Raw genomic sequence first — 19,913 nt, 5'->3', positions numbered from 1 at the left:
AGACTTTTCATTAAAAATAATTATATATAGCTCTGGCCTATGATACCACTTTGTTGTTTGTTTGTTTGTTTTCTATCACCGAGTGAGTACAGAAACAGTCCCCTATCAAGTAAGTACATTGAGGAATTACTGTATCAAAAGCTGAGCCACACTTAACATTCTGTGAGGCTTTTATGTCATAGTCTACATGGAAAAGCTATTACCTTGTAGGATTAAAGAATACTTACACTTGACCAATGGACAGAAGCTGGGGACCCCTGTGGTTGAATTACAGAAAGGCTGGAAGAAGCAGAGGAGGATGGTGACCCCATAGGAAGACCAGCAGTCTCAACTAACTTGGACCCCCAAGATCTCTCAGACACTGAGCCACCGACCAGGTAGGCCCCCTAAATATATACAGCAGAGGATTGCCTGGTTTGGCCTCAGTGAGAGAAGATGCAGCTACCTCTCGAGAGACTTGGAGCCCCAGGGAGTGGTGAGGCCGGGTGAGATGGGGTAGGGTGGGGACATTCTCTTGGATATGGAGTAGGAAGAACGGAATGAGGAACTGTCACAGGGTGGACCAGGAGGGGGATAATGACTGGACTGTAAAAAAAGATTAAAGATAATTTTTTTTAAAAAGAAATTTCTAGAAAAAAAAAGAGTAAAACTGCAGCCTTCCTGGTCTATTGTTTAGACTTACTATTAAATTATCTGCAACCCTTTAAAAGTAATAAATTGCCAGGTAAAGCTTGACTTATTTCCAAAGGGAAGGAACATCCAATGTGCTAGGGACTGAGCAATTAAAGGAGGGAGGAGGGGAGGAAAAATTTATCTAACTGTAAGGAGGAATGAGTTTCTTTCTTTCCGGGTGTACTGTTAAAGGTAATTGTCAGCCACATCTCATCAGTATGGAAATTAGATGATGTTTTTTTTTATTGGAAGCAGTTAAATATAAATGATAAATAGACTCTGATTATTACAGTTTTTATTAAACTTGAGTAGAAAAATCATTGCCCTTAAAATTCACCCATACTCTATACAGATCGCTGAATGAGAGTAAAGGCTAGCTTTTGGGTATCTGCTTGCATGGTTACTCTGGGACACGGCATCATTGGTACCTGGTGAGCTGCTTCTTCATCAAGGAACCATATTTCTCATGAATCCTTGCTCCATGTGTTAACAACACCACAGTATTGTTTAATTCGTAAGGTAATGCTATTTCTGGAGGAGCATTCTCTCTGAGCTCACTGGGCAGGTGTTTCTACTTCAGGATCCTGTTGTAATGCATCACTCGATTCTTTTTTTTTTTTTTTCTTTTTTTTTTTCTGGATATTAAAATTTCTGCGGGACACACAGGACAATTTCATCTGACCCAGGATCAACCTTTTAGTCTCCAGGAGCCTAAACTTAGTTTGTGTTCTCTCCCCAGGTTTTCAGGGTTCTTGGCAGAAAGCATTCATTAATATAACATGCATTATAAAAGGTTAGCGCTCGGAGGCCAGATAGAGGCTCATTAGCACAGTCACCTTTCCTACTCATGTTGTGGATGGGGACCATGAAGGTTCATGACTGCTGGCACTCATTAAAATCCCAGGTAGCAAGTGTACACAGAGACTGATGCTGCTGACAGTGCTTCTTCATTTACACCTCTGTGTCCTTATCATAAATAGGATGTTTTACAAATGCTCTGTAATCATATTCCCTAAAAGAACCTGATGGTTCACTTCTTGTTTCAGGAATATTAAGGTATTTTCAAGGTCTGCAATTACAAATGGGCCTCATCTATGATGCCTTCTCAGTAGCAATGGACAAAGGCTGCCAATAAAAAGCACTTTATGTATGTATGGCGCATAGCATACTTATTAGGCAGAGACATTTTATTCACAGCATATAGAGTTATCAGAGAAAAATTGCCTGATCTTTTTTTCTCTCTCCATTCATCTGTTTTTGCTTGTTTGTTTTTTGATACTTGGCAGATTTTTCTGACTTAGGATGAATAATGCAATGTTTGAAACAAAGATGCAAGGGAATTGTACAAGCCACTTCCCTACAAAGGCTCAAATTTACTTTAAAAGTCAAAAACTAAACAACAGAAAAGTTCAAACCTTTTAAGTTTATTTGTAAAATGTCCGTGACACTAAAATACCTTAGTCAAATTCTTTTCTACTGATATCTTAGAAAAGCTTAAGTGTAAAACTTGAAAGCATTTTAACCAAGGCAGAAAAATATTTTTTTTTACCAGATGTTATCAAAGTAATTAATTTGTCTTTTTTTAAGCCTGCTTAGGCAGTGTTGTGTTAGCACTGAACTGTTTTACTACAAAAAGAATTTTAAAATACTCATTATAAATAATCTAGAGAGAAATAATCACTCAGATATTCTGTCCAAATAGCCTCATAAAATATCCACCCAAACCCATACAAGCATATGATTTAGTGCTTTTTTTCTTAGTGCTTATAACTTTCTGTGGTGAATCTTCCTAATGTACTACAGAGACTTTCTGATGAAGAATTCTTTTAGTCTTCAATTATCATTGGGTATTATTGGAATAATACTATTTGAAGATTATATTAGCAAAGGACTGGGCACACGGTGAGCTAAAAACTCAGTGTGAGAGGAGCATTGTTTTGACCTGGTATTTTAAAGCAAAAACAAAGAAACAAACATAAACACAAAAACAAACTCATCTCCTGCTAGAGGTGGACAAAGAGCCACGCACCTTCAGCCACTTGAACATCCTTGTGAAATTGTGAGCTGGTCATAGGAAGTGCAAGAGAAACAGAAGAACCACAGACATGGAATGAAACAGCACACATGCGGTACCCATCCCAGGCCCTGTCCTCCGAGTGAACGAAACACTTCTCCTCTCCATCTTTAGAAGCCCAATCACTGCACATTTTTTAATTTTGGTATTTTGAAGAACCGTGAGTATAGAAATAAGGGAAGAGGCCCAGAGTCCTTGTAACCTGCCAACACTGTAGGGTGAATGCAGTAAACCTGAGGCCAGGAGTGAAGCATATGTGTGATACAATATGATAATAGGCTGTCATGGGAAATGACAAGACAAGGGGTATTCAGCCCATGTGAGGATCCCTACTCTTGGTGTGTTCTGAAAAATGCACAGAAGAACTCCTTTCTCTATACAAGGCCAAACACTTAAACAAATGTGAAAAGCCCAGACAACACAAGAGACACTAATTATTTGATGTTGCATAACCATAGCAGTTGATTTTCTGCTCATCCTCTGGCATCGACGATGCTTATAATTGGGCAGGTACAATACAAGTGGCAGATTTCAGATCACAGCTAATAAAGGAGCCCTGAAACACTTAGAGTTGTTAGATTTTTTTTTTTTTGTTTCCAACACAACACTAATCCTATGCATTTTTACATTTCCATTCCTCTAGGGTAAATTGATGGTGTTGCCTTGTAGACAGGAGCAGGCCATGACTATAGATCTCTGCACCGGGCCCTGCCATTTTCTTCCTATGTCTCTATAGTTGTGTTTACTAAAGAGTTTTCTTCCGGGGAATATCAACCGTCCTCCCAGTTATTATCCTCACAATGAGTACTATCCATTTATGTAGTTTTACAAGGACAGTTGATTATTTCTCTGAGATTAGAAAAAAAAAAAAAGATCTGGCTTCAACGAGTCTTTCAGTAAGATCGCCATGAGGAAGCATCTTCCAGAGCATTTCATGCCAATCTAGAGCTTTACTAAGAAATTTAAAAGTATTTCAGATATGAAAAGATATATGATCAACTATCCAAAGAGGTTGGAATTTTCTCCTGGTCTACTAAAAATTTAAAAGGTGTTCTCATGAAGAGTATCCATTCATGTTCATTGAAGGTCTCCTACAAGCTTCCTAGAATTGAGTCACTACTCCAGGATTATAAATGCATTAAAGGCATAGGCAGTTTTCAGTTAGCCTAGGGAAGAAGAAAGAGAATCATCTGCATTTTTTAATTATAGAAGACAGAGCAAGGCCTGAAACCAAAGAAAGGAAGTGGCATGCATGGTTGTGCTAATTAATTAGATAAGGAGGGCATTCTCTCCAGATGTGCATTGTTCGACTCAACAGTCATCACTGACAAGATGGTGGTTAAGAAACGGGCTATCAAACACATCAGTGAGTTCCAAGAGAGTACTTGACCTATGAAGGTAAATATATTTAAAGAAAATTTAAAATCTCATGAGAAAACAGTAAGATAGCCTTTGGTGTCATATTCTGTAGTCACTCTTTACAAATAGCATCCATGGTGCATTCTAAGAGTTAGAAGGTGTTAGGTCTGTAGATTTAGTTTCATCATAAAGAAAAAATGTCACTAAAAGCCCACAGCAATGCGTACAATCTCTCTGAATAGAAAAGGAGACATGACAAACAGGACTAAGCGATAAATAGCTGTTATTTCTACTTTGTAGCTCTAAAGCAACGGTTAAAAGAAACAGTTCTTTGTAATCAATATGCCATACTTATGCTTATAACTTTTATAACTGCAAATACATAAACACCTTACCATACCATGAGACCAGGGCTCATTTCTCCATGCAACTTTCCTCTCTTGGGTAGGCACCATGAAGTGAAATGCACACAGATACACACAGGTATATACACATGTGTGATGCTCAGAACAAGAAAAATAAAAGGTTCCCCAACATGCATCCACCTTGGTGTAGAATATTTTGACCTGGAAACAGGCTTGATTTTTTGCATCCAACATTCAGCTTGCTCTCACTAATCCAGATGCACAGTGCCAATCTAAATTTGCCACTGTGAGTATGTAGCCTGAGTATGTAGCAGCTAGTGAAAGCTGGTACCAATTTACAGGCCCTGGATGTCATCACTGATCTTTACGAAGGAAAGCAATCATCTCATAAAAATAATTAGCTCCAAAATCCATTTAAATAAACTAGTCTATCTAAAATATTTCTTTCAATATTTCATATGATTAAGAATGGAGTGATCACCATATGTTAACCTTTAGAAATTTGGAGTCTCAGTTAGATTCAACGAGCAGTATTATACAAGGCTGAAATGCTCAGAAATTTTAAAATGGCAAAACTTATTCACAATTCTAAGAAAACATATATTAGCAAAAATGTGTTCTTCTGGTCCTTTATTTACCCTAAAAATATATTTTTTACAAAAGCAAAACATAATAGTAAAATCTGTTTGGTTTAATGGAGCAATAGCTGCTATTTCCCCAGCTTGGAAAGAAAAATCCTGGCTGCATTTATCCACTGAAGGATCTCCTTTCTAAGATCCGGAATTAGGTGCCCAGAAGAACCCATATTGAAAGAGCCCCAGTGCAAACAATATTGTCATGGCTCTTTCGGAGAAAGGTCACTGACTGACGGTCATAATCAGCTGTATCTGGAACTCTAGGTGGCCAACATTTTTCATGTGGCCATACATTCTTGAATCCTTTACAACCAATTCCTTCATAGCATATTGCCAATTATAGACTGTACTTGGGGGGAAATATACATACTACACAGTATCATCCAAATAAAACTAATTGATGATAACAATTTGTCAGTTTGTCATATTTTTTTTAACAAAAGCTGCTCATCATAATTTGTCATTGAAATTATCCATGGGATAATGTGACACTTGAATCACACACACACACACACACACACACACACACACACACACTTGCCTAAAGATGTACTGGACTTCCACTGTTTGAATTCAGTTCCATTTGTTATACCATCCTTATATCTTTACACAGGAAGATCTTTTTTTATAAAAAAATAGGTTTTTCTCTCTAACTGCTGCAGCTGCTCTTACTGAACACCCAGTGTTGCCAGAGAAATCACATCTAGACCTATATGTAAAATCAGGAAAACAAGCTGTTTTATCACCCGATTTAAAATCCGCTCAATCAGAGAAAAGAACAACCACTACAAAATCCAACTTGATGAGCAGCTGAAGAGGAAAATGCATTCAGAGGCAGTTATAGATTCCAGGATGTATTTTATTCAGGGATGCTTGGATGAGACAAAGGACACTTCTTGCCTCAGGTTTTCCAAATCCCAGGATCAACAGGTGGGAATCATATGGCTTCTATAATCAAAAATAGGCTTGAAAATGTTCTGGGATGATTCCCCAGGCTTTTGTGGTAGGAAAAAGAAAAGAACTTTCTCCTAGCAAAATTTAATTTGAAACATTATACCTTTAAAGAAAAAGTCCTGCCATAAGTTTTAATGAGTACAATACTTAGCTCATGTCAGAGATAAAATGTAGTCAACTATATCATCTTAGAGTAAGAAAGCCAACATATGACCTGACTGCAAAGCAAAAATTTGAATATAGACTGACTGATGACACAGATTCAACCCATCAGCATTAAATCGATATCTCACAGGCAAAGAGAAAGACGACGCGGAAAGAATGTGAAAACTAGGGAAATGAGCCTTACTCTTGACGGTCGCTGTTCGGGTACAGTTGTAAAGTATAGCCAGCTCCCCGAAGACTTTACCAGGACCCATGGTGCAGAGCTTCACACCTTCTTTTGTGACTTCAACCTTCCCATCTGAAAGAAGAAGGGAAGGCATGTTACCTAATTTGTCTCCCAAGTCACTTCATTTGCTGCAGCTTCATTACGAGCTGAAAAATGTGGAGCTTATTAATTTTTATTTTTTAAAAAATGCATCAGTGAACCAGTTGAAACAAAGTTTTCCCCAAAGGATGATGTAGTAAAGATGCATGTTAAGAATCCCATCTCTTAAATTCTTCACCAACTTATTTGATATGAGACTCAAAGAAAAGGCTGGGGAAAGGTAGGGATGAAAACAGAAGCGTAGGAAACCATTCCATATGTAGTTTTAGCAAACCATGATAATTCCAATTTTAACATTATTTTACATTCAAAAGGAAACTTGAGTAAGTGGGCACATCTTCTATAGCATGCCTCAGACTTGGAAATTCTCATTTTGAGGAAGGCAGTTATTATAAGGAGAGAAATTGCTCCAACCCTTGGGCATTATTTAATTGCAGCTTCTGGTATCTGTTTATTTGGAAACATCTTATCCGACCAAAGCAAACTGTTTCTCTGCTTCCCAGCCTGTGAAGTTGACTATCAGTCAGAAAAAAGCAACCACAAAGCCCAGGGCCTGTTTGTGCTCCACAATGGATGGGAGAATAAAATGCTAAAGAAGGGAAAAGCCAAGGAAATGCTACACACTGGGTACAGATTGCTGCTCACAAATAAAGACGCCAAGTGCTATTCATGGGGGAAATACTAATTTTAAAAAGTCATAGCTGTGTAGCCTAAAATTTCCATTACCCAACACAACTAGGGAAGAAATCAAAAGCAACAGTCTATTCTAGAGGTAATCCCCCACACTTGCTGCTTTTCCAATCTCTTACCTACCAACTATGGAAGAAAAGAGAACCTCTCTCTTGGTAAGAACTAAGCCCTAACCAGATGCAGCCCTAACCAGATGCTTCCCAATGTTGTCCTAACAATAGGCCCCATATACCAGCATCAGAGCTGTTCTTTTATGTGCCTGTTTCTTGTGTGTGTGTGTGTGTGTGTGTGTGTGTGTGTGTGTGTGTGTAGTGATTCTCACCCTTCCTAACGCCGTGGCCCTTTAGTACGGTTCCTCGTGTTGTGGTGACCCCCCAACAATAAAATCAGTTTCGCTGCTATTTCGTAACTGTTGTTTTGCTACTGTGATGAAGTGTAATATAAATATCTGATATGCAGATGGTCTTAGTTAACCCCTGTGCAAAGGTTGTAAGACCCCCCTCCCCCATAGGGGTAGCGACCCACAGGCTGGGAACTACTGCCCTGGAGCTGCTTAGGTACTGATCCTTTCTCTTTCTGTTCTACTCAGTGGCCACCTCTGAGAGCCTTGAGGGTAGCCTATGGCCTACAAGTGATGTCTCTGCTGTGAAGGAAAGAGGGAGGTGCTTTTGCCTGAGGCATGTTTATCAAATGTAGAATGGTCTATCCCGAAACCTTTACATCATTATGACTTTTTTTTTGTTTGTTTTTACTAAATTTGGTGCATTTTCTTCAGGTCAACATGAATGAATATAATTTCTATTTCTTTTAAAAACAAAGATAAAAATCAATCACCGTTTATTTGTAACTATTTTAGCTCTTCAATTTTCACTCTTACATGTTAGATTTCAAAGCAGACTTTTTTACAAAGAGGAGCAAAAACTAAATCTCAGACTGTTACTAAAGTTCTAGGCTTTTGAAATTATTCCTTCCCTTTGACTAATCCCAGCAGTCCCTATAGGCTATCAGAATGTATTTGGAAGGCCAATAAGCCCCAGATCTCGTTCATCTTAGCATTCTACTTTGCTCTCTGTAGTTTATTTTTGTTTTCTAATGTGATGCTCTCTGTTATTTTTACCCTGTCTTCTGATCATCATATGATACTCAAAAAAACAGACAAGTCATCTGGAGTTTTCCAAATTGCTAATGTGATCTGTCCAGGAGGAGAGGTGGAAAAGGCGGCTGAGAAGATGTTCACGATTATTTATGGCTTCATTTTGTTTCTTTTTTTCTTACTCCTGCCACTGCCATGAATAATTGACAGCCGTATCACAGAACACTGAATACTTTTAAAAATCCTACTTCAGGTGCCATATGCCTATTTGTGATCTGGAATGGGCTGTGTCATATATCCTAAGCCTGACACTTTTAGCTGCAATCAATTTGCTTCTGCTGTTGGCACCTTTCTAATGTGCATGACTCTGGGGAGATTCGAAGTGTTAAGAGGGCTATTAGAAAGCATCTATACTTTTGTCTGTGTTTCATAAGAATTAGGAGTTTCAAGAAATAAAGGGAGAAACTGAATTTATAAAGAGATGCCAAATCCCCTGGTTTTACTTATCCCAGTTTTTCTTTTTCCTAACCTAGGGTTTTGAGCCATAAGGATTCTTATGATAAGTAGAATTAGCTTCAGGATTTATTACTGGCAGGCAGAAAGAATGGCTGGTAACAGCCTGATTGTGAACACTGTGCTCAGCTACAGCAATCGTGGTTGGCACATTGAAGACAGCTTGTTTGTCCATTAAAAGCAAACAGGTATTATATCAAAGTTTCCATTTAGACAATACCTCCGGTCTCTTTTCTTCCCAAGCACCCTGAGTATGTGCTCACAATTTTGTAAGTGAAAGGCTGTAGCCTAGTGATATTTGTTTGCTTGTAAGGATTTCTATCGTTCCTAGAGTCAACAGACCTTACAGCGTTCTGGTGGTTGAGCTGTGTTGGCATCAGACCAGATACACTTTCCTCTGGGAGACAAGTTCATCTCTGGGTCTTCTTCTATCTCAACCAATTAAAGATTCTATCAGACCTGACTTACGGGGTCATTTTAGATCAGAGGCTGTGTCACTTGGAAAAGAATGCAGAAAGTGACAAGGCAGGGATAGGGCTCAGTAGAGGGAAAAGCTTCCTCTCCTCTGTCTAGTTCCCAGGAACTGAATGCGGACTTAGATATATTGCTTCTCCCCCATACCTGCCGCTCACTTACATCTGTCTTCCTTAATCCTTGATGAGTTGAGAAAAAAAGAGACAGCTTGTCTATAAGAAGCCAGCTTGTTATTAATGAAAGATAGGGCTTTGAGGCCCTATCAAGTATCTGTTCGAGACTGCTTTCCCATCTGAAATGGATATGGACTCCCTGGATCTCAACTCCTGCTCCTGAAATAACATGTTCTCCCTTCAAGGGATTAAACTTGGTGAATGATTTTTTTTTTTTTTGCCATTAAATAAACATCTGTGTGCAACTGCCCTGTTACAGTATGATATATTTCCTTCAAAGTTAGTTTTATCACTAGTTGATTCAATTTTGCTTATTAGACATGTGTACACAGCAAGGTTTTCTTAAACTAGTTTTGCATCCATGGTTTCTATAACCATTGGAGTTCATACAATATTGTTATTATAACAAAGCTTCTCATTCAAAGGTTTTTTTTTAATATAAAATTTTATCAGTATACTTTTAATATTTGCTCTTCTCTTTTGTGTATGGGTATTTTGCCAACATGTAAGTGTGAGAACCATGTGTGTGCCTGTTGCCCATAGAAGCTAGAAGAGGGTAGCAGATTCCTCTGAAATTGAGTGATAACTCAGTTAGGAGCTACCATGTGGGTACTGGGAAGCATACAGAGGTCATCTTCAGAAGCATCATATACTTTTAATCATTGAGCCATCTCTCTAAACCATAGCCATATTTCTTAAAGGAGGCACAAATATGCTCAGTATCCAATAGAATAGGACAGCATTTAAGGCATGAGAATCCCAAAGAAAACAAGGAAGAGGAAATGGACTGGCCTTTGAGCGATTTGGACAGTTGGCTATAGAGAGCCATCTGAGCCACCAGACTGGAGGTTTAAGCAGCTGATAGTGCAGCATTTCTGTTTATAGATGCATTGACAGGAAAGAAGATATACTGGACCCATTACAGATAGGCCAGCCATGTACCTGATCATAGGCAAGGACTGGAATATTCTTCCCAAGGATCAATATTATGGTTTTCTACATATTATGCTTTGAAATCCTAGCAAAGTACACAGAGAACTCAAGATAAATATTTATGACTTCAAAGTTCTAGTTATGAGGAAAGTTAAAGACAGGCCAGAGGGAAGACATGCACACATAGGAAATAGAAAATAGTTTATTTATTCTTGAAACAAGTGAGAGTTGAAAAGTTAACTCACTGAGTAGTCAGCTTATTAAACCAAATTCTAGCACTGGATGACACAGCTTTGCACTATTGTTTCTATACTAGGGGACATTGTTTCTATAATATGTGATCACCTTGGATTGGTCCACAATGAACAGAAGCCTGGGGCTGATTGATTAGGAAGCACATGTGCTTGCTGAACACGCATGAAGACCCGAGTTAGCGCCTGCATACCCTTGTAAAAGCAAAGTATGGTGGCGCATGGCTATCACCCCCACAGTGGGAGAAAGAGAAAGGAGAAGCATGAGGATTCTTGGCTAGCCAGTCTAATCTCATTGCTTACCTCTAGATTCCCAGAGGACTTTGTCTCCAAAAATGGGGTGAGGAGAGATAGAGGAAGACAATCAGTATCTCTGGCTCTCAGTGTACGCACATACAAGTATACAAACGTGCACACCCGTATAACACACACACACACACACACACACACACACACAGAGAGAGAGAGAGAGAGAGAGAGAGAGAGAGAGAGAGAGAGAGACGAAAAGCGGGAGAACAATGAACAGCTATGTTTATAGTTCTCTATAGACAGAAAAATGGCAATACCACGACGGTCAGATTTTGAGATAGTCATATGACATTTATTTATTTTACATATTAATTAACCATAGAAGAATTTATGATGCAATGCCATTTTTCTAGTTGGAGAAGGGGGCAGTTTTACTTCTCAAGGAACATATGTCCAAGACTGAGGACAGTTTGAGTTGTCATCACTTGGATAATATCCTGCAAAGAATCCAAAGATGGTCTTGGGACTACTCTAATGCACAGGACAGCATCCCACCAAAGAATTACTCAGCCCAAAATGGCAATGGTACTGAAACCCATGAATGAAAAAAGTCCTCTACAATTGGTGGATATTAGTGAGCCCCACTATATCCACACTTATGCACACACCTTAGGACTGGATTTTAATCATATTATTACACATTCTAGAAGAAGAAAAACACCTGAACGTGCCAACCACTCTCTTCATGTACCGAGGGCATGTATGTGCCATTACTGCACTATAACTTTCACAATACTAAAATACACTTTCTCCCATAAGACTTTATATTTCACAACTTACAACAGGTGTACTTGAAGTGATATATATATATATATATATATATTTTTTTTTTTTTTTCCCCTGTAGCAGAAATTTTCCCTAATTGATTAAATAATAAAGACAAGAAGCCAATCACTGAGTGAGGAGGAGGGGGAGGTAGGCTTCCAGGTCTGAGAGAGGAAGAGGGAAGGCAGGAAGGGAGCACTTCTTTTTTGAGGGAAAGCTGAAAGCAAAACGGAGAAGATGTGCACCCAGGAGTGATATTTCTGGTGGCAGAATCCACCAGGATCCGCCACATTAAGATTTCTAACATAAAATAGTTGGTTAGGATGATAGATTCCCCACCCAGCAACTGTGTTATCTGTTGATTCTAAACTTAGATTGTCTGGTGTTTTTCATTTCACGGCAATTCAACTGAGCTCCAGGGAAAGGTAACCGAGGAGAAGGAAATTTGGGACTGTTGATCAGTTTGGCAGCAGCTAGCTGCAGGGGCTCAATGACTGGGAACAGTGGGTTCTCAACAAGCAAGCCACCTGAGAAGTTGAGTGGACACTGCATGGGTTTAGCCATGAAGACGAGGAGAGTAACCAGCAATAGCATGGATTGATTTTTAATTATTACATGCAATATTCCCCATTTACTAGATTCTCTAGAAAACATAACAGATATATATCCACATTCGCATTTTTTAAGGGAGCAGAGCAAAATAACACCAAATCTCTCTCTCTCTCTCTCTCTCTCTCTCTCTCTATATATATATATATATATATATATATATATATATATATATGTATATAAAATTTAGTACCACTGCATGCAAACATAATAAGATCAAGATAATTTAAATGATTTATTTTGATTTTTAAAACTTGTGTGTATGCATGGGTGTCTGTGTATATGCCATCTGCCAACAGAGGCCAGAAGAGGGCACTGGACCCCTTGGACCAAGAGCTTTCGGCAGTTATAAACCATGAGATATGAGTGCTAGAAATCTAACCCAGGTCATCTGAAGGAGCAGAAAGTATTCTTAGCTGCTGATTCATTTTTCCCACCCCAGCAATGGTAGTTTTAGAATGTCTGTAGTGAGAAACACCAAAGGAAAAAAAGAAAACAGCTGAACACCTATTAGGCAGTCAAAGAAAACTAGAGAATGAAACCAGGCTCAGAGATTCACCAACTGATGAATGATCTAGCAAAATGCAGAGTTTTACTCAGCCACAGTAAAGTGATAACTCTGTACTGACGCTTGTTATATTACTTGTGAGCTCAGAAAAATAGTGAAAAAAGAAAGACTCACAAAACACATATTGCATTATTTCACTGATGCAAAATGTTCAGAGTATCCAACTGTACTGTAGAGAGACAGAAAGATTAAGGTGCCAAGGGTCTGGGAGAGATGGTAAGACTGAGGCTCCTTTTGAGATAATGAAAATGTTCTAAATTAGGCTATGGTGATGAGGAAACAGATTTGTAAATATTCTAAGAATTATTGAATTGAATATTTTAAAGAGGCAGATGGTATGGTGAATTGTCTCAATGAAGCTGTTAACAATGATTACTGAATACAGGCACATAGTGATTGCTTAATGATAAGATTAGTGCCCAACTCATAAATTTCCTCATGAGAATTTATGAGTTGGACATGATTTGGCTTCTCACACTTCCTCAATAACCTCTCTGCTACATCAACACTTTCAATAACTCCAGTCCATTTCCCACATATGAATTTCTACCCTCTCCCCACTTCAGTCTGTGCAAAAGAACACCCCAATCACCTTGAACAAAGAGCTGATGGCACAAATACTTCCTGTGAGTAGATTCTATTCATTCCTAAACTGAAACACTACCTTAAGCCTCTTCCAACAGCAGTGGCTATAGTTCCTTCCCCAGTTTCTTGGAGAGAACAAGATTCACTCATTAAATATTATTCTGATATAAAATCCCATGCTGGGAAGTTTAAAGTGTCGTCTGGAGTCAAATGCTAATTGCTAGCAAAGATCGTCCCTAGTCTTCCCACGAACTGGAATCTTTTCTAAATGAGCCTGAGTCTGAATCCTTGTCATCCTCTCACTGAGGCGTCACAGCCTGGCTCAGAGGCTCTTTAGCTTGAGATAATTCATGGATCTGTGAACACAGATACGAGAAAGTAGAGGATAGTTTTATTAACCTTTAATCAAAATGTAGCATTTCATAGTAACAAATCATACCAGCTTAACACAAATTGTGATGTCACCAACAGAAATATTTTCTTATATGATAATTATTCCAGATATCTTTACACTCTCCATAAAATGCTGTGATGATGATTACATCATGATATATGATTATTTAATGCATATAATAAAAACAAACCTCAATTAGTGAATCACAATTAAAAATATTTTTGTTACTGATTTCCAAGTGAGTTGGTTTCCTTTATATTCTAAAATACTTTACTTTATGCATTTGGAAACATTTTGATATTAGATCCACAGGCATCAGATTTTCAACAATGCCCTTGGCAAAATAAAGATGAAGGACTCTCAGCTAATGGAATTAGCCTCTAATGTTCACTTTACACTCCATCCTAAATGCTTATCAGTGAATATATTCTTTTAAACGACTGTGGTGGGTTTGTCATTGTACAGAACCATTTTTTTTTTTTTTGGTTTTGTTTCGTTTGTTTAAAAAAAAAAAAACAAAAAAAACAACAACACAGTATTCCCTTCCCATTCATTGGCTGCCACCTTCCTTCTACATACTGTCACTATTCAACTTCCTGAAGGCACCGTGAAGACTCTGGGAGAACCACCCTTGCTAAGAAACTCTTCAACTGAGTTGGAAGAGTTGTATAGCCACAGCTATGTATTCCTGCTGTCTTTAGGTACTTCATATATATTCCATCATACTTCTTTCTATTATTGAACTGAAATTTATTTAGAAAAAATAATTCCTTTGGACTCTCATCAGACATGACTCAGGATTTGTCTGAGAAAACAGATTTCCAAAAAAACTTGAGTTTTTCAAGTTGGGGGGATTATTTCTAAGAGTTAGACATCACAGATTTTACCTCATTATGATAAAAAATATTATGAGTACTTCTTTAGTCATACAGTGATGAGGGAATGTCTTGCTGCATTAGCACAGTGTAGCGAGGAAGAAAAAGAATCTAACAAAATAGACACGCTGCTTATAAAAGAAAAGCATAAATTAGATATGCTGCTTTAATGGAAACCATGAAAATATTAAAATTCAGCTTAGGTTTAGAAAAATTTATACTTACCTCCATACATTTGTGTGAATAACTTTTACATTCTATTACTAATGAATGAAGTAGTAATAGTTTTAAATGAAATAACCTGGGTTTAAACTATTCAAAAGAATGCACATTTCTTGAACAACAATGGATTTAAGGAACTAATTTCTGCAGGAATATATTATTCTAACGACGACTTAGAACTATCCATGAATAATTTGTTCTTATCTAAAAATGACCTAAATAATTTATCTCTTGACTAAATCACCTTTTAGCAGAATTGATGCTTAGATTTTTGTCTCAGTTCTTCCAGATTTTTGTTCACTGACTGACTCTTGTCCAGAAGTTAAGGGTCTCTCATCTGAGGGGCTGGTTTTCCATCCTTAAACTCTCTATTAGCTGGGTGTGGTGGCACATGCCTTTAATCCTAGCACTTGGGAGGCAGAGGCAGAGGCAGGCAGATTTCTAAGTTCTAGGCCAGCCTGGTCTACAAAGTGAGTTCCAGGACAGCCAGGGCTCCACAGAGAAACTCTGGCTCTAAAAACCAAAAAACAAACAAACAAACACCAAAAAACTAAACAAATAAAAAATCCCTCTCTGCCATTATAGTATCAGAGAAGCAAATGGATGAAAGAAATTTATACTTTGCCTCTAGACAAGGTAATAACTATGAATAGATGAAAAGTAAGACCTACTACACTTGAAGTTATAAAGATAATGAATTAGATATTACAGTAAAGTTATGCTTCCATTCAGTAGTTTTTAGGTGAAATATTAGGGTGAAATATACATAAATGGTATTATAAAAAAGCTGTGGTTAAAATAAAATAATATCATATAGGGTTGTTAGAATAGTAGAGTTCTAATTTACATTTAAATGTTAAGCAAGCACACTCCCTGGTATATCATCCAAATGTGTACAGTTTTTACTAGCCTTGGGCTGTTAGATTTAATGTTGTCCTATCAGACTTTAAGGTCTCTGAGGGAAAGGTGTAAAGTTATGAAAGACGTCAGCAGCCAGAAGAATCTTCCAGGATTATAAGGTGAAAGTAAAGTTGTTCTGGAAGAGCAAGACAAAAGAGCTTTGTATCAGCTCCCCACATTTCCCACATATTTATTCATTATGTGGTATGGTGAAATTAGAAGAGGCTTATGTTCGATATGAGATCAACTGTGGCATATTAACACTTAACCCACTGTGAACAGCACACACATATGGCAATAAGCAAAATTCCAGCTGCAAGAAGGATCTACTAAGTTTCCATTAGTAGAAACTTAAAACAAGTCCTGGGAAATATCGTATCAAAAAGAGTGTTTTAATTTATTAGGTTATGTGGTTTGATTAGCCTGGATTATTATCTAGTAATAAAGTTTCCTATCAGCGATTCTATTTTAGCCTTTTGTTTTTTGGATGTTTTCTGGAATCTGTTCCATATGTGCTCCCCACCCCCCCTTTTTTAGCATCAAGATCTATGAACATATTGTCATAAATCCTTTATTACTTTCACATAAATGTAAGCAGTAAGGTTCAACAGTGGGTTTGTCCATGTAGAACATCACAGCATGGTGAGCTGTAGAGGAACTGGTCCAGAAGCCTGCAGAGTAAGATTTGCATAGGAGAGTTAAACTTATAATAAACCCTATGCTATCTGTCCACATCTCCCCAGGACTCCTCTTTTCTTAAATCATGCTGTTGACACGCACCAGTCAAAGGCAGTCTTTCAGCACAGAAGGAACATAACAGCACAGAGACAAATCTCTTTTTTCATCTTATTATTTTCCTTGGTTTTTGATCATTGAGGAACTAACTATTGCAGGGTAAGTATCAATAACTCTATTTGATATATGAGTATGGATTGATGTCGCTAACCCCATCCCCTGGGTAAGAAGTCATTCACAGCGCTAAGAAAAAGCATTCACCGTCCTAAGAGAGGAAAAGGTTGAATTTGAAAGACACTGGCATAGATTACAGAAGAAGACCACTTACAAAGCTGAGGGGGTGGCTCAGTGTGTAAAGCACTTGCCCCATAAGCAAGTGGGGGCGGAGCGGGGAGGGTTGCATTTGGATCCCAGCACCAGTGCACATGCAGACACAACACCAGCATTCTCTATGGTGGGATGGAAGGCAGAGAGAAGAGAAATCCCAGAAGCTCCTGGGCTAGCTGACATAGGCAACACTGAACAACCACCTGCCTGGAGAAACACATGAGGAGAAAACCAGTTCCCTAGTTTTACCTCGTACCCTCCCCCACAGCCATGTTCAAATCCTCTTATAGAAAAATACCCATTAACCAAGAAACAGAGACAGAAGCAGTTACTTTTTTCCAAATGAGGTAGTGGAGTCTTACTTTAAGCTTTCCCTTTGAGCTTCCCAGTAACCAATGACATTTGGCAAATTGGTTGTTTCTCCTTCGTTTGGTGTATCTCAGGGAGGGAGAATCACATCTGGTAAACGGATTTCTGAGCTTGAGTGGTTGGAACCTTCAAAATGATCATTACTGTGCAGGTGAAGGACTGTCAGTAACTGACTTTACCCATGCAGATTTATGAATACTCTGTTATGAGTCACTAAATATCCACCTTTACCAGATTACTTAAGTGAGAAAAAGTTGCAGAATATCATTAAATTGAAAGAAACCCCAGAGTACTTCAATCATTCACCATTCACCATTGGACTTCCCTTCTTAGGGGCAGGTGCAATCTTGCCAAACATGGATCTCCAGTTGCAAGTCTCTGGCACAAAAGTGAGAGATAAATGTTTGCTGATGAATGTTTGAACGGGGGTTTGAGGTTAATGGGAAGACATTTCTTCAGAGAGACGAGTAATTTTTTAAAGCAAATGTTTCAGTGTGGAAAAAGAGTTACAAGGCTATTTTTAACTGGCTCATTCAGTTAGCAGAGCAGGCAGTTATAGATGGTGAATTATGTGTCCAGTCACACAAAACATTTTAAGACCTATGAGTCTTCCCCAAACATAATGTTATAAAATGTCCTTTTGCTAAAAATACTGGAATCAAGTAATTATCTACTTTTGAATTTTAATGAATAGGCCATCTGTTCTTTCAAATTGGAAAAATGAAATTTTTCTACAAATTAACTACTTGATGAGATGTCCCTTGTGACAAAATCTGCTTTTGCTGTTTCTACCATAGTTAACTTAAAGGAAACACATAACATATTATAGCATGTGCTGCTAGTATTTGGAAAATGTTTTCCTCAATTGTGTTATAATTACGGTATCCGTTCTTCTGACAGGCTGTAGTTATAATTATCAACGTCTCATTTTTATTAACATAATCACCAGAAACAGTATTAAAATGAAACAGTGGGAAGAAAACCCTGCCTGGTTCATTTGTGTTGAGTGTGACAGATTTGAACTATGAACATACTGTTTTGTGGATTACCATAAAACTGTGAGTGACAACTGCTTCCAATGTCTTTATTGCACAGTGTCTAAAGAACACTTAAAAAAAAAAACCAAAACTTCCTGCTGTGCTCTTTGCTATGGGAGCTAGTTAATACATGTGACTACTTAAATATAAATTAATAAAAATATATAATGTAAAACCATCTTCCATTAATCACAACCAGATGCTCCAATGTTCCATGTGACTAGTAGCTACTGTACTGAACATTACAGAAATTTTCAATCCTTTCAGAGAGCTAGGGTGACTGTCACTGTAGAATCTTTGGTAGTGTCCGTCATGATTCGAATGTTGTTCATCCATTGAATGGTCTTAATATGATGGTGCAAGGTGGTGAACTTTTAAGATGTGAAGCTTACTGGACATTATGGGCATACCTTCAGCTGGGTCTGTGGGGCCAGCATATATGCTCTCAAAGTCACAGTGTGGCACAGACAAGAAGCCCTGTTCAGAGCTGGGATGAAGCCAGTGTTGCACAGTTAGCCATCCAAAACAGTGGACTACATATACATATGTTGCGAGTAATTTTAAAAACACTCTAGTTCTTTCTCAAGAGCTTTGCTTGAGCTCCCTCAAGCTCTTGTGGTTACCTCTGCCAAGCCACCAATGACTGCCGTGGCTGTGCCCTTTCTCCTGCCCAAACACCAGACAGCCTTAATATTTTTAAAACTAGCCAGATAACTCAATGGCTGGGTGAATAATATCCTACCCCATCTTTCTTAGCCTTCACCCAAGGCAGAGGCTATGAACTATGGGTCCCCTGAGACCTACATGTATGCCACTTCCTCTGCTCCACCACCTGCTCTGACTCTCCCCCGCTTGTCCCCTTCTTCCCCTCCTGGGACCCGGAAGTCCCACCTTTTTGTCCTTTGTCCAGCGATTGGCTGCCACCTCCTTTATTGACACAATCAAGAACCAATTAGGGAATCAATACCTCCTCCGACATATATATTCTTTCAATAGCCATACTTTCATGAGAACTTCCTTGCCATAATCTTAAATATACCAGTGAGCCACATAATTTGAGCAGCCTTCTGCCCTTCTGCAGCCCCGCTCCTGCCCTCCTTTGGTTTGGTTCACAGATAATCTAGGTTTGCTGTTACCCAGTTCATCAAAACTCCATCTCCCTTTCTGTCATAGTTGACTGGTCCCTTATATCTTTTATGTTTTAAAATTATTTAGAAGGAGAAAGACAACGTGTGCCTTTATGAAATATAGACAAAAAGAAAAACAAAGAAAACCAAACTGAGTAGTACTTTATCCACAGTGCATGGTAGCTCTGTGATTTTAGCAGCTGAGGCTTTTGGCCTAATTAAAAATGAAAATACTGTTAAAATCTGAAATTGCATCTGACATCAAAGTGTTACCATGCTATTTCAAGTGCAGAGAGTACTCATGATACTGCTTTTGAGACATGGCTTGCTCCACTTTGTCTTCTTATTCAAAGATGAAAGCAGAGCCTCACCTTTGTGGTCCAAGTGAAGGTGGAAGAAATAACCTCTCTTAAGC

General features: G+C 38.3%; 1 protein-coding gene across 3 annotated transcripts in view; it reads right to left on the bottom strand.

The window, feature by feature from the left end:
* Positions 1-19,913, bottom strand: part of Prkg1 (protein kinase cGMP-dependent 1) — a 1,217,686-nt gene that overhangs the window by 729,417 nt on the left and 468,356 nt on the right. For all 3 annotated transcript variants that reach the window (XM_021151357.3, XM_021151356.3, XM_085834099.1), the window contains one exon: positions 6,409-6,522. In XM_021151357.3, the coding sequence (XP_021007016.1) occupies positions 6,409-6,522 (114 nt within the window). The remainder of the gene's footprint in view (positions 1-6,408; positions 6,523-19,913) is intronic.

Source organism: Mus caroli, unplaced genomic scaffold (assembly GCF_978045245.1).
Source record: "Mus caroli unplaced genomic scaffold, Mus_caroli_1 scaffold_20, whole genome shotgun sequence".
In the NCBI taxonomy this organism is placed as follows: Eukaryota; Metazoa; Chordata; class Mammalia; order Rodentia; family Muridae; genus Mus; species Mus caroli.
The sequence above is the reverse complement of the archived record's forward strand: the minus strand, read 5'-3'. Positions and strand labels throughout refer to the sequence as shown.